Genomic DNA, 14,014 nt, shown 5'->3' on the forward strand with positions numbered 1-14,014 from the left:
TGATTATAATCGAATCATAACATATTCGTATTTTATTAACTAAACATGTGCATTTGAAGAAAGAAATGTGACGTTGTCTCTTTCGTTCCGTTTTAATGGAGAAAATAGTCTGTAATTTAAATGAAACTTCCTGAGCACGCGTCACAGGTCAAGGTCATAAGTCGTGCTGAACCACGACGTGAACGAGAAGTGACTTGTTAAAATCCTCCCATTGACAGGCTTTTATTATAAAATGTAAGCCCAGCATGCAAAGAAACTTCGTTGTTATATAGGCCTACGCAGCAACCAGATATAAAAAATAAATGCCAAAGCTAGTTATTATTATTGCTCGGCAAAGTTATCTGGTCGTTGGGTCTCGGCAGTCTGGCATGTCGGGAGATCGTCCCCATCGATCGGCGTTATTGGGAACGTTGTCGGCATGCGCAGTTTGCTGGGTGGAAAGTGCGAATTTTTCAAACGTTAATCCAGTTAACCCTTAAAGCGCCGAATTAACAAAATCATATTACCCCTGAGCGCCGAATTAACCGAGCATTTTTGAAAATGATTAATAACAACGTTATTTTTGTTACAAACACTATGGAATGTACTGATGATTTTATACAAATGGTAATTCCCGTCGATTTTTGTGACATTTCCCGCCAAAATTTACTAATTAGGGGTTAATTAGTGCAAATACCCATAATCAACAAAAATATGGCCAGAACATACCTCCATCAGCTTTTTATACCTCCCTTGGTATTTTAATATGAAGTCTGGGTCTAAATACATCGTTTCCATCCGATTCCTGGTCGAAGCATCCGTCTAATTAGTCGTAGCAGCGCTAATTACTCCTGATGACGTCATTCCCGCGAAAATGGGGCTTCAAGTTTTTGATAAAATACTCAAAAGCTTGTATAGAAACTTGAAATTTGTTCGATGCCATTTTGTGCTAAGCATCACTGTCGAAGTACCAAAGAGCGTACATGCACACTCACTGCCATCTCTTAGCAGACAGGTGGAACTAAACGTCTGCTGTCGACGATCGTCGCCTCTGGCGCTTTCCCCCTTATGTCGACGATCGTCGCCTCTGGCGGTTTAAGGGTTAAGGGGAAGAGATATTGGGTGAATTTTGGCTAGTCTGAAATCCAATTCATGAAATAAAATGAAAACTGTCAACGAGTATACAATCCCCATGGCGTTATGGCGGTAATCAATCCTGACCTTCCGACACTCATTGGTGAAAACGTAATTTAACAACTTCAACTAAACTTTAGCCTAACTTGAAAATTGAACGTACATGTATTTATAAACTGAAAGTATTTTCGCTCATTAGTTAATTTAAAAATTAACTAATGAGCGAATGAAAACTAATGGCTGCTTTTCAAAGCTCAAAATTGGTGATGAATTTATTAGTCCTTCGGCTGTTGAGAATGTGCTATTAAAATCACGTCATTCTGCATGTACACCAGGTTGTGTGACGTCTGGGTTGAAGGCGATGGAAGCTGGGTTCTTGCAACATGTTTTCCAGTTAAATGGTCTCCCGAATTCGTTTAGTAGTTTGACGCGCCCGAAGAATGTGCTGAAAGTTGCAGGGTCGAGAGATACAGGGAGACTCAGTCTGCATGCAAGATCCTGTGAAGATCTGCCATGAAACTATGAAATGAGTTTTTGTACATTTTTCCTAACTCTAAAAGTAGCCAAAAATTTTAGATAATTGTGTCGTTGAATAAAGGTCTTAGATGAACTCCTCTGGCAGTTTTATAAAAATCGGAGGAGCCAAATTGGTAAAATTCAAAGCCTGAAGTTGCTGTTTTTAACTGGAATAACGTAAGAAAAATCCCCCGTTTCCACCCAGCAAATTGTGCATGCTGACAGTGACACCACCTAACAACATTCTTAGAGACGGTCTGGTGGGAACAAGGTCTGGTGGGAACAATCTATCAATAGACAACCTGCGAAAATAAATTTCAGCCATTTTGGAAAAGGCCCTTTTCACAGGCAACGTATGTTTACCATGGCACAAAAGTAAAAATATACAAGCCAGCCTTCTTCACAGGCCCCAAAGTCAACGGGGCGGTCTTAGTATATTTTGTGAAGGCAGACGACGGAGTCATCTGCTGCACACCACAGTTGCGCCCGAGCGGCGGGTCTGGGAGCCACTAGGACAATTTGAAAACCTAGAATGCCATAGGAGTGATTTCCTGGCATCTGGAGTGCTGCTATCATGCCGATTTGTCCGCAGATCTATATTGCAGTGTGTAACGCGCAAAAAGTTTATTTGTTGCCACCGCAGTAGTTAGCCTGCGAACGGGACCCGTTCTTAAACCCAAGTGTGAGTAATGAGTGAAAAAAACCCGCTGAAATACCACCAAACAATGTGCGCTATCAGCGCTGTTATCAGGTACTATGGAAAATTCATCCCCAAGGAAAATTTGTCCCCAGTAATTTTTTCCTCAATGAAAGACTTGTCCATTGTGTTGTTTGTGCTGGCCTTAATTCCAGTGTATTAATTTTGCCATTTTCCGTGAATTGCCACGTAAATTCCGTGAATTGCCACGTTAATTCCATAAATTGAAAAGGGCTATTTCATGGTATTTTGGAAGTGGTATCAAAAATATAAATGTTGGAATCTTAGCAAAATATATATAGGTATAGGTAGCCTTCCTTCAGCTGTTGATTGAGTTTGAAGTTGGCTACTGTCTGCAGTTCTAGAATACAGACGGGTACTATTATATTCCAGCATCTTATGGTTCGGGGGAAGAAATTTGTATTTAAATTATATGCATCGGTGTTGGAAGTGTTTTTAATGCAATTTGTTCTACAATGTATTTATATGCTTTGTAAAATTGTTTTCCCTCACTGCTGATGAAGATCCGGTACGGATCAAAATGAAGAGTAAAGTTGATCATGAAAATGGTGTTTTAAAATGTTCTTTACTATATTTTATTTTATTCTGATCAACACGACATCCAGCATAAGTATTGACTACGATGTAATAAGATTCTCATTGGCTGTTGTTATCAAATGTAGATTATTGTAAAAAAAGTTACATTTTGAAATGATTATTTGTAGGAATATGACAAGTTCTATTCAGAAGATCCACACATTGATGTCCAAGCTTTCATGCCTGAGAATAGTCCATCAGACGCTCGACACACAATGCAGGAGATATTCTGATGTCCACACCGTGAAAAAGACGAAGTTGAGATCAACAAGACCGCAGGTACATGGGAGTTATATAGAAATTGAAAACTGATGGATCCAGATTCTAATGACCAAATGAGTGCCATTTCCAATGGAAAACTTTCAGAGGGAAAGTTGGGGAAGGGCCACTTTTAGTTTTTACATTATTTTGAAATCTTCAACCAGTAAAAAAGCTGATAAATTCATTGGGACAGAATGCTAAACCTCCCCTCAGATGCCTGGAAATGGCACCTCCGGGCATCTAATTTTCAAAAGTTTTTGGGGGAGGGTCCCCACACGCCCCTGCTCCATAGCGTGCATGCGGCACGCGCTGCCAACAACGTCGGCGGCCGTCGGTAACATACCATTCAAAAAATTTTCTGGCTGTGCCACTCTCATGCCTGCATGTCATACCGACTTTGGTTTGACCTATATATTTTACATGTAGCATGTTTCTAAACCAAGATGAATTCCTAACCACAAAATATCCATACGGTGAGTACAATGGCCCTTGGCCGTTTCATTCATGCTAAAATGCATTTCGAAAATCACAATTTGTCAGAGAAGGCACTGGAGCAGAATGGGTAAAGGGCCACAGCAATGTTCTGTAAGGGCAAGATAATGAAGGCAGTGCCTGCCATGAGAAAAATCCACGGGCACCATCAGTCACTCCCGCAACCTTTTCCACGGGCACTATTTTTTGCACTACCGCCAGCTGTCCAGCGGGCGGGCCATGCCAGTAAACGGGCGCGATCACGCCCACGCCCGTGATCACGCCTGCGCCCACAAACTACTGCCAGGAAACGGGCACGATCACGCCTGCGCCCGCATGAAACACCTGTAAACAATTCCAGAGTAAAAAAATTTCTGGGCAAGTCGCAGAACTAAGTCATGCTGCCCGTCGGGCATGGCAATTTATTACATTATGAACAAGGAATTTAGACAAAAAACTATTTTATCAGGCCGTGACAACAGAACAATGAACGAAATCGAAATGAAATGCTGCCGTTGCCAGGCGCATGACAAAACATGTGCTTAGTACCGCGCACTGCAGCAACTGCCAACTATAGCGCAGTGTACAGGCTGGCGTGTACCCAGCGCTAAACGGCATAATTACCGCGTTGAGTGAGACTCTAGATTTCCGAGAAATGGAACTCTGGATACCGGGAAATGGAGCACGATCGTGCCGGGAATCGGCGGGCATTATCGCGCCGGTGTTTTTTATGACGGGCGGCACGCGCCCCTCAAGTGTCCGGCGGGCGTTATGGACAGCGCTCGTGCGGAGTAGTTTACAGGCGTTTGCAGGCGCGGGGGTGATCGCGCCCGTTTCCTGGTATGGACTGTGAAGGCATCACAGCATAGTAGGAGGGCCTCGATGGCAATTGCCGTCAATGCCGTCGATAAATACGACCCCTGTACAATCGATCAATATCTCAGTGAATTTCTTTCCAGACCAAGTATTTTCATGATTATCGCCAAGTGACAGTGGTAGGAGGAAGCGGAGGGAATGGGTGTGTGTCGTTCCATACAGCGTTTGCACTGGAATGGGGCGGCCCAGATGGAGGCGATGGTGGAAATGGAGGTCATGTCATTTTTTTAGGTAGGTTTGTGAAAATTGAAGATACATGTATGACTTTCCCATTAACCCTTCAAGGACTGATAGATTATATATAAATTAATGCACGCCCGCGGACTGATAGATTTTTAAAAAATTCAAAACAGAGGTAAAGCTTTTTTTCAAAGCTGATTTTGAAGGAGAAGCATTAGACCAGAGCAATGGCTTTGGTCAAGTGCAATTTTATTTAGCATTTTCCCTGCTCTTTCAGAAAATACAGTGCCTGTCAGGAGTAATATCCATGGGAGCTATCAGTCACTCCCGTGGGGTGCTTTACAGGAGCTATTTAAAGATAGAAAAAAAAAAGAAGATAAAGATAGTAATAGTAATAGTAGACACTGTATCCAAAAGAATTTCAAAGAAATTATAACAGAAGGGCCCCCTCTCAACCTTCTTACCTGGCCCATGTACGGTGGCCATGTAGCAGTCCAAACCGATAGACAACTCCAAAACATTGTCAGAACACCAACAAAAACCTAATCCATTGTGCCACTATCTTCATATATATTTCCTTAAAAACATCCTCTAGAATCAGTTTTGACGCCATTTTGGCAAAAACAATTGGAAATTCAGAGTACTTAGGGCTAAATTAGCAGTAATCAAGTGATTGAACTCGCTCTGACCAAATGAGAAAAAGTGTTACCTACATTATGAAATTTATTTTATTGGAAATCAAGCCAGAAAGAAAGCCATACATTTGCACAAAGATTTGTCTTGAGCGGAGCATTGAAACTTGATCTACATCAACTGAACTTTGTTGTATTTCTTCTCACAGCTGATTCAAATTCGAAGGACTTGGGGTCAGTGGAGTCAAATCTACGAGGTGACGCTGGTGATGTTGGGAGAGGTAAAAACTGCCATGGAAAGAATGCTGAACATACTTATGTGAAAGTGAGTTCCTTTGTTTTCTTTATCTTCAGTTGTTGGGACGACGGTCTGAGTCAAGTGAGTGGACAAGGCTAAGTCTGGGTGGTGTACATTGGTTAGGTTTTGCCGTTTTTAGCTCACGTCTTGTCCGTCGTCCATCGTCTGTCGCGTAATATACAGGTTTTTGATTTGACCTACCTTTAAAGATCACAGAGGTCAAACTCTAAATTTCAGCAAAGGTGGCACGTTTCGTCATTAATTGTCCTAGACTCTTTAGATTCGATATGTAGACACGTATTGCGCATTTGTACATATTATCAAAAACTCAGGCCACCATTGTTTTCAGTCGGAACTTTGACGGTGTCTGTGAGTTCCCCTCAGAACACAGCCATTTCGCAACTGATCTTGACGAAATTTGGGGGGTTGTTTCCTGAGGGTTGTGGGGTGTGTGCATTTAAAATTCAGCATTGGGGGTGCTTTGTGGGGGGTGCAGTGGCCCTTTTTCTGCAAAACAAGGGGGGTGAAAAATAATCAAAAATCGTTTAAAAATCAACGATCGCAAAATTACAAAATCTGTTCCCAAGGAATGGTGGGGAAGGTAGTAAGCTTTATTGTGGTCAATTTTCAGACGATTTGAAGCAAAACTCAGGGAGGAGATAGATTTTTGAGGGCCAACTTTCGATGTTTTTTTTTGCGAAAATCAGCAACAGCGAGTGTCCTCATCTCCAGGTGACCCACATACATCGCATCAATACTCTAAAGTATAGATTGTAATCACCTGGGGATAGCCTGCGGCATCGCCGATGGAAGTGTCAGTAAAACTAGCCTCACTTTAGCGAAATTACACCGTGCCAACTATAAATATCATCGGTTTTATGTCAGGTAGATTATTTTGGAATAGATGAGATCGTCTGACATTATAATATCCATGTATTTATTTCATAATCAACGGGAGAAGTTGGCACTCGTATCGGTGTAGCGCGATTGGCTGGCCGCCATTGGAGCAACTGCATAGTTGTGAGCGCGGGAAATTTTAATTCAACCTTGGTATATACTCGGGATTGGTCATGCCGATTTACCGGCGCCCGGCGGCGGCTGATATCGATCCCCGTGTGGTGTCTGTGAGTTCCTCGCAGGACTCGGGCATTCCACAACTGATTTTGACGAAATTTAGATTTAAATTTAAATTTAGACACCAGTCAATGCTGAAGGACATAAGGGACCATTCAGGCATAACATACGCAATGATGGGACGGGGAAGACATCTGCTCACAAGTGTATATGTGTATACCACATCTTCACAACCTTCCCTCCCCCTCCAAAGTCAAGCTACAACCAACCTGCAGCGACGACCATTTTAAGCGTACTAGCTTGTTCTCAATGTCGGTCATATAACAAGACACCTTCACTGTGTGATCTTCAAATGTGCATCATTGATTGATATGATCAAGCTTAACATAGTGCTTATAACATTTTGACCTTGACCTGGTTAAACTCTAAAATGTCGCTGAAGAGGTGGTACGTTTCACTAACTATTTTTCACAGATTCTTCAAATTTTATATGCAGACACATATCGGGCATCTGTACAAGTTGACCCAATTAAGGTCAATTTTGACCTAATTTTGACCTATTTATCAAGTTCACAGAGGGTAAACTCTAAATAGCCATTGATAGTGCCACATTTTGTCATAAAGGTAAATTTAACCTCCATGTCTACCACTGAATCATTCCCAGGTGAGCACAATGTTGCCAGGACATTTCACTCATTGTTTCGGGACTCCGTCTTTGCCGTAAATCACTCTTTACATTTTTACATACCAAATTTCTTCCAGTGATAAACACAAGGCTATTTGTCAGGATGCGAACCCTACCTTGGAAGAGCCAACCTACTTTGCTCTAGAACTTTATAGAGGGTTCCTATAGGGCCACCCTACCTCAAATTGCTGGCCACCCTACCTTGTGTTGCACACTGGTAAAATGTCATGCAAATCAAGGGTATCACCCTACCTTGAGAAAACCCTGTGGAGAACACTGATAGAACTGTAATTTACTTCATCAACACAAATGTCAAATTTCAGGTCCCTATCGGTACAATTGTGAAAGATGAAGAAAACAGATTTCAGGTGGATCTGAGCCAAGAGCAGCAGATGTATGTTGCTGCCAGAGGTGGCGCAGGTGGGAAAGGCAACCACTATTTCCTGAGCAATCAGGAGCGTGCGCCTGTTATAGCAGAAAAAGGAGCCAAGGGCGAGAACCGAAAACTTCAGCTGGAGCTGCGGGTAATGGCACATGCAAGTTTGGTGAGTTTTCAATTTGTATCCGTCTAAAAATCTAAATTCGGTGACTGTGGGCAACCAGTTGTGATACACAAATAGTGCAGGTAAAATGCACTTACCAATACTGTGCTGCTGGCTAATTCCGACACTAACAGTAGAACAAAAGACGGTGTACAGAACAGTGTACATCCGCCATACAAATTATAAGTCACTGAACGTGGACATAAACATAGTAAAATTGTGTTGATTGGCCAAAAGTTTAGTTGAGCAGTTTTAAGCTATGTTTGAGAATTCGGGGATCCCCAGCCAGGTAGTTTGTTATTAATACGCTATAGCATTATTTGTTTACGAAAAAGTTTTAAAGATGGCGGCTGTGAAACGATTTTCAACGAAATTCGGAGTGAGTTTTTAAAGTTCATTTTGACTGAAAATATGGCAATTCACCCTTCCTTTTTAGCTCACCTCTTAGCAGAGGTGAGCTTATCCCATACCGTGGCGTCCGTCGTCCGTCGTCGTCGTCGTCGTCGTCGTCGTCGTCGTCGTCGTCGTCCGTCGTCGTCCGTCGTCCGTTAGCAGGGCACGTTTCGTAACTGTTAGAGCTATTGAGTTGAAACTTGGTACACATGTACCCTTATGTAATGACACCTTGGAGACCAAGTTTCGGTCCGATTCGTTTCATGGTTTGGCCACCAGGGGGCCAAACGTTAAAAGTGAAAATATGCAATATCTCCCTTAATAGTAGTCGGGAAATTTTGAAAAAAATATGGTAGGTACTTCTAGCAAAGGTGCATCATATATCCTCCGGGTTTTTGATTTGACCTCCTTTTCAAGGTCACAGAGGTCAAATGGTGTAAATTGGCCATTGGGATGTAACGATGGCACGTTTCTAAACTGCAATGACTATTGATACCAAATTTGGTACAGATTTACCCCTTAGTCAGGTGATCTCAGGGACCGAAGTTTGGTCCAATATGATTCACCACTTGACCACCAGGTGGCAAAATCCAAAAACCTTAAAAATGTGATTATTCCTTAACTTCTTGCCCGATTGCCACCAATTTGATATCATGGGTACATCTAACCACCATACAGTATATGTCACACAGGTTTTTAATTTGACCTTCTTGTCAAGGTCACAGAGGTCAAATGGCGTAAATTCGCCGTCAGGCTGTAACTATGGCACGTTTCTTAACTGCAATGACTATTGATCACAAATTAAGTACACATGTACCCCTTGGTCAGGTGATCGCAGGTACCGAAGTTTGGTGCGATCTGATTTGCCGTTTGGCCTCCAGGGAGGGGGGCCAAATCCTAAATTCTTCAAAATGCCATTATTTCTAGTAATGACTTGCCCGATTGGCACCAATTTTATATCATAGGTACATGTAGTTCTAACAACCATTCAATGTGTCACCCGGGTCTTCTTTGATTTGACCTACTTTTCAAGGTCACATAGGTCGAATGTACTGTAAATTGGCCATTTTGGGGAAATTGTAATTGCTTGGACCTACATCAAACCTAACACTACATGACACAATACCATGCTCTTTATCCATCTTTCCTCCACATGAGGTGAGCACAATGGCCCTGGCCATTTCATCTAACTTAATTTCTCTGGACATCAGGCGACGTCGTTCCTGGTCGTCCTACTTCCCTGGCATTGTTTCTTTCGTAAAATTTGGTGTTTTTCTTCCTCACAAGCGGCGACAGAACCTCTCTCCTCAAAACTTTCTCTATGTGTGGCACTGTTTTCACTCAGCTTTCCGCGAAATCGGGAACTGACTGATGGGCGTGTTTTCTAAAACTTTCTCTGACCATGACCTTGGTCTTGGTCAAACTCCTAGCAGACGCTCGAAACTAAATCGTCAGTACACTGTACAGGTACTCCAAGCAAGGATATGTCACATGTTTTCTTAACTGCTGTGACAATTGATCTCACATTTGGTAAACATGTACAGTACCATACAGTTAGGTTGTCCCAGGGACCAAAGTTCGGTTCGATCTGATTCACAACTTGGCCACCAGGGGGCCAAATCTGAAGACCTTAAAAATGTGATAATTGCTTAAAATCTTGTCCGATTGCCACCAATCTGATATCATGGGTACATCTCACTATCATACAGTAGTATATGTCACATGTGTTTTTGACTTGACTTAACCAGCATGAATTGTTTACCAAAGTATCAAAACGGGGAGCACAATGGCCCCTGGCCTTTTCATTTCTAGTGTAACCAACCAAAAATTTATAGGGACTGTCGTGAACGATAATAATTGGGGCCATTAGCACGCAGTCTCCGGGCGCGGTATATTCTGGGTGTGGCAGTGAAAGAGTACTCTATACTTGCTATCAGGAACATAGTACCGCAAGCAATTTTTCAGGAATATATTTTTATGGAATATAGAATTCTGTCTGACTTGGGTCTGAATTTAGATTTTTCTTTCAGATTGGATTCCCAAATGCTGGAAAATCAACGTTATTACGAGCAATATCACGTGCTCGCCCAAAAGTTGCTGCATACCCATTCACCACGTTGCATCCAAGTATCGGTATGGTAGAATATGAGGATCATGAGCAAATTGCAGGTCAGTGACCAATTCTTGTCTTGTTCAATGTTGCATAATATGTGTGGAGACTTGTGAGGTCAACTGACGTTCTGATTTAGCTGTGCTGGTTGAACATTGACCATGATGCTTTTGACACATGTGACATTGGACCGCTACGTAAGATTTGTGCAGGAATTTGTTTGTTATTTTGCCCCAAAAAATAGACTTGATGATCACTGGCTTCGCATACTTCTTTAGTTGCAGACATACCAGGGCTAATTAAAGGAGCTCACGAAAACAGAGGGCTTGGAATCTCCTTCCTGCGGCACATTGAACGGTGCACATGCCTGCTTTATGTGATCGATCTTGCCGCCGAGAAACCTTGGACTCAACTCGATGACCTGAAGTATGAACTGGAACAATATAGACCAGGACTCTCAGAACGTCCTCATGCCATCATAGGGAATAAAATCGATGTCGAGGGAGCTGCAGAACGGTTGAAGGAATTACAGGAGCACGTTGTTTTACCTGTTTTCTCAATCTCTGCTAAAGAACTTATAAATATTGACCCATTTTTGCGTCATCTGCGGTTACTTTATGATCAGGACAAAGGGAACACTGAATTATGAAGTAATTCTGGACATCTTGTTTGATAATTTGCCTTTGTGGGCCATTTATATTACCATGTATTGGCCTTTTCGCTCAATGGTACAGTGAGTCTATGCAATGGCGCTGTGTCTGTCGTCCATCGTATCCTTTTTCAGCTACGCTGGCTTCCAGCGGAGCTTATGGTTTGTACTGGAGCTGGCCGAAAGTAGTTCCAGCAAAATAGTTGCATTTTCATCCAAATTTGCTGTAGCTGGGCCAGAAAATGTGCCAGGATACCAATATTTTGAACTCTTGTTTCGATAAGATTATAGCTATTCACAGCAGAAAGGCTAAACGCCCCGTAATTGGCAGTAATTGGCAGATTTTAAGCTGGAAATTGTCGTCTGGTCAAAAGTGGCAAAACGGCCTCGATCCTACCTGTCTTTGTAATGTGCTGAACGCGCTACACATAAGGCATTGCCCTAAGGCATTGCAGCCGAGGCTGATAAAGTGATGGCCATTTTGCGAATGTATATAGAGTGTGTACGTTCACTTCAAAACATAGTTCCAATTTAAATTTTTCATAACGAGCAGTTAGAAAGTGGTATTTCCCTATATTTTGATTCTCAATGTCAACATGTCGTTTTGTGGGGTTATTTTATCTAATTCTTATTAATATTGCCGGTAAAATACACGTAGAGAAACCCAGATTCATGCGCTCAGTTCATCTACGTACGGTAGGCCTAGACGTTTTGACAGAAAACCAGGGTGAGTTTTCTCTGTATTTTCTTTTGATTTGCTAGGTACAATTGGCCATGACAATATTGTTATTTGAAAAGTCATAGTATAGAATGATTCCCGTAGGTTGTTTAAATAGGAAGTGTTACCGTTTTTGGCTTTCTGTCTCGTTAAATTTGCTCAGTCATTGAGTCGAAGTCGAAGATCAAAACACACATGAACACCATAGTTATAGTACATTTGAGGGGCTGAGCGCAATAGTCAGCTAACTGACATTTTGAAAGTTTTGAGAAAATCAAGTTTGAAATTTTTCATTGATAATAAAATCAGTTTATTTTCAAACAAGCAATTACAACTAATTTTCGATGTAACAAACTATTGAAATTTTAACACATAAACCTTTAACTATTACCATCCCTATTTAAGGGGTAGGAGCCAAAAACGTTACTTAGTTGACTATTGCACAACACGTATTACCAGTTTAACATTTTAAAACCAACTATCTACAGTTGATTTGTTAACAAAACACAAAAATATAGTGGCATTGGCCAGACATGGCACCTGTAATATCATTTTTGGAAATAACATGAATAAAACACTGAGAATTGCACAAAACATATGTATTGGTGAATTAAGGCCAAAAAAATATTTTTTCAAAAATTTTAATGTGTGGTTGCCATGGAAACGACGATTATGTAATCCACTAATTAGCAAATCGGAAAATGCTCTTTCTCAGTTACCACTCTGTTATTCCCTGAGCTCCCACATCATTGAAGAAACGAGTTCTTTAGTTGAAAACGGGTACTTTATATTTTCTTGTCGTACCGTAAAAAATGTAAGTAAAACAAACGAATACTCAGTTTCACAGATTTGAGAATTACATGTATCTAACAACATAAACTGAACAAGTTCCTTAAATCATCAAAAGAGGGCAGCGCCGCAATGTCCAAGTTGTGCGCGATTAGCATAAATCCAGCATGGGCGACCTCGCACAAAGAAACGGCGTGTATAGGCTAATCCCAAACAACGTGTGCACAATGGCTGACGCTAACCTATACATACATAATACACCTGTAGCCGGCTAATGATAAAGGGGCTACGATTGACTTATTAAAAACACTTCTGCACTTGTTGACATAAAACATTTATACGATGCGCCAATGAGCAGGAATCTGCTGATAACGATAATATTCAAATCTAAAGTATCTAGTACTGACTGTACCATCAAAAGGACATATTTAATGACGGATGCCCTGAATCCTCTTGGAAGATCAAAATAATGTGCGGAGATCTGGTCTCAACATAAATCAAGTAACATCTCCTTAACTACACCTTGAAATGTAATACAAATAGGCATATAAAATCTTTGACATTTGGATTTGTACATTACCTTGTTCTTGCCCTTGGGTCACTTGGGAAAGTTGACAAAATCGAAAATATGTTAGATGTAAATGAAGAAATACATTCTTCCGAAAGTATCTAAGATGGCGAAATGCGTTTTGCCCAAGGATACAAGTTCCCACGTGCATAAGGAGTAGTTTGTATTAAAGGAGAAGCACAATGAATATAAGATCGTAATAACTAACCAACGAAGTAAAGGAAAAACTCTTTAAATATCATCCGATGATGAAGAATGTATTATGCCAGCTCAACATTGTTGGGACTAAGTTGGTGAACGGGAAACTAAACTTCTGACTTAAGAAGTAAACAGTCTCAGGGGTAGGGATTATGCCCTGGGGCAGAATGACTCATGGTCAAGAAAATGTATACAAATTTACAATCGTATAAAAGGGACCTGCGGCAGTCACACACTCAATATCTTTTCAAAATTCTTTTTTTATTTGATTTATATTTTAGAGAAGCACAATATTACAGAAGGAAATCTTGATATGTTGCTTACTTTTACGCACATGGCGAGTCCTGAAAATTCAAATCAACGACTCAAAATTACCTGTTGATTTGCCACTCGATCCATTAAGGGGACAGCACGAGGTGGTGAAACAGCAGCTGCGCTGACACCTGCTGCTGCTCCTGAAGGACCCGGAACAGGGCCAGGGGTTGACTGCGACTGTGAGGTGCCGGCCCCACCAGAAATTAAACCAAGGGAACACAATCCGTTAACCACCTATTCGTCTATAAGCATATCATGTTAAATTCATTCCAACACCAAACTAACCTATAACTACTATTAACCATATGCCTTAAGGGAAGACCCTACCAAAG

At 41.4% G+C, this 14,014-nt stretch overlaps 1 protein-coding gene across 3 annotated transcripts in view; it reads left to right on the forward strand.

The window, feature by feature from the left end:
• The first annotated feature begins 147 nt into the window (after nucleotides 1–147).
• Nucleotides 148–14,014, forward strand: part of LOC135495590 (mitochondrial ribosome-associated GTPase 2-like) — a 28,283-nt gene continuing 14,416 nt past the window's right edge. The window contains exons 1-7 of one of the 3 annotated variants that reach the window (XR_010448583.1): nucleotides 148–234; nucleotides 3,052–3,202; nucleotides 4,615–4,762; nucleotides 5,553–5,668; nucleotides 7,724–7,945; nucleotides 10,366–10,504; nucleotides 10,724–11,215. Coding sequence is in view for 2 of the 3 variants with exons in the window: in XM_064784389.1 (XP_064640459.1) it covers nucleotides 233–234; nucleotides 3,052–3,202; nucleotides 4,615–4,762; nucleotides 5,553–5,668; nucleotides 7,724–7,945; nucleotides 10,366–10,504; nucleotides 10,724–11,094 (1,149 nt within the window). In the remaining variant the exon portion in view is untranslated. Of the gene's footprint in view, nucleotides 235–1,816; nucleotides 1,983–3,051; nucleotides 3,203–4,614; nucleotides 4,763–5,552; nucleotides 5,669–7,723; nucleotides 7,946–10,365; nucleotides 10,505–10,723; nucleotides 12,500–14,014 lie in introns of those variants that run through there. The other 2 variants (XM_064784389.1, XM_064784390.1) reach the window with 2 other exon arrangements.

Source organism: Lineus longissimus, chromosome 11 (genome assembly GCF_910592395.1).
Source record: "Lineus longissimus chromosome 11, tnLinLong1.2, whole genome shotgun sequence".
NCBI classification, from domain to species: domain Eukaryota; kingdom Metazoa; phylum Nemertea; class Pilidiophora; order Heteronemertea; family Lineidae; genus Lineus; species Lineus longissimus.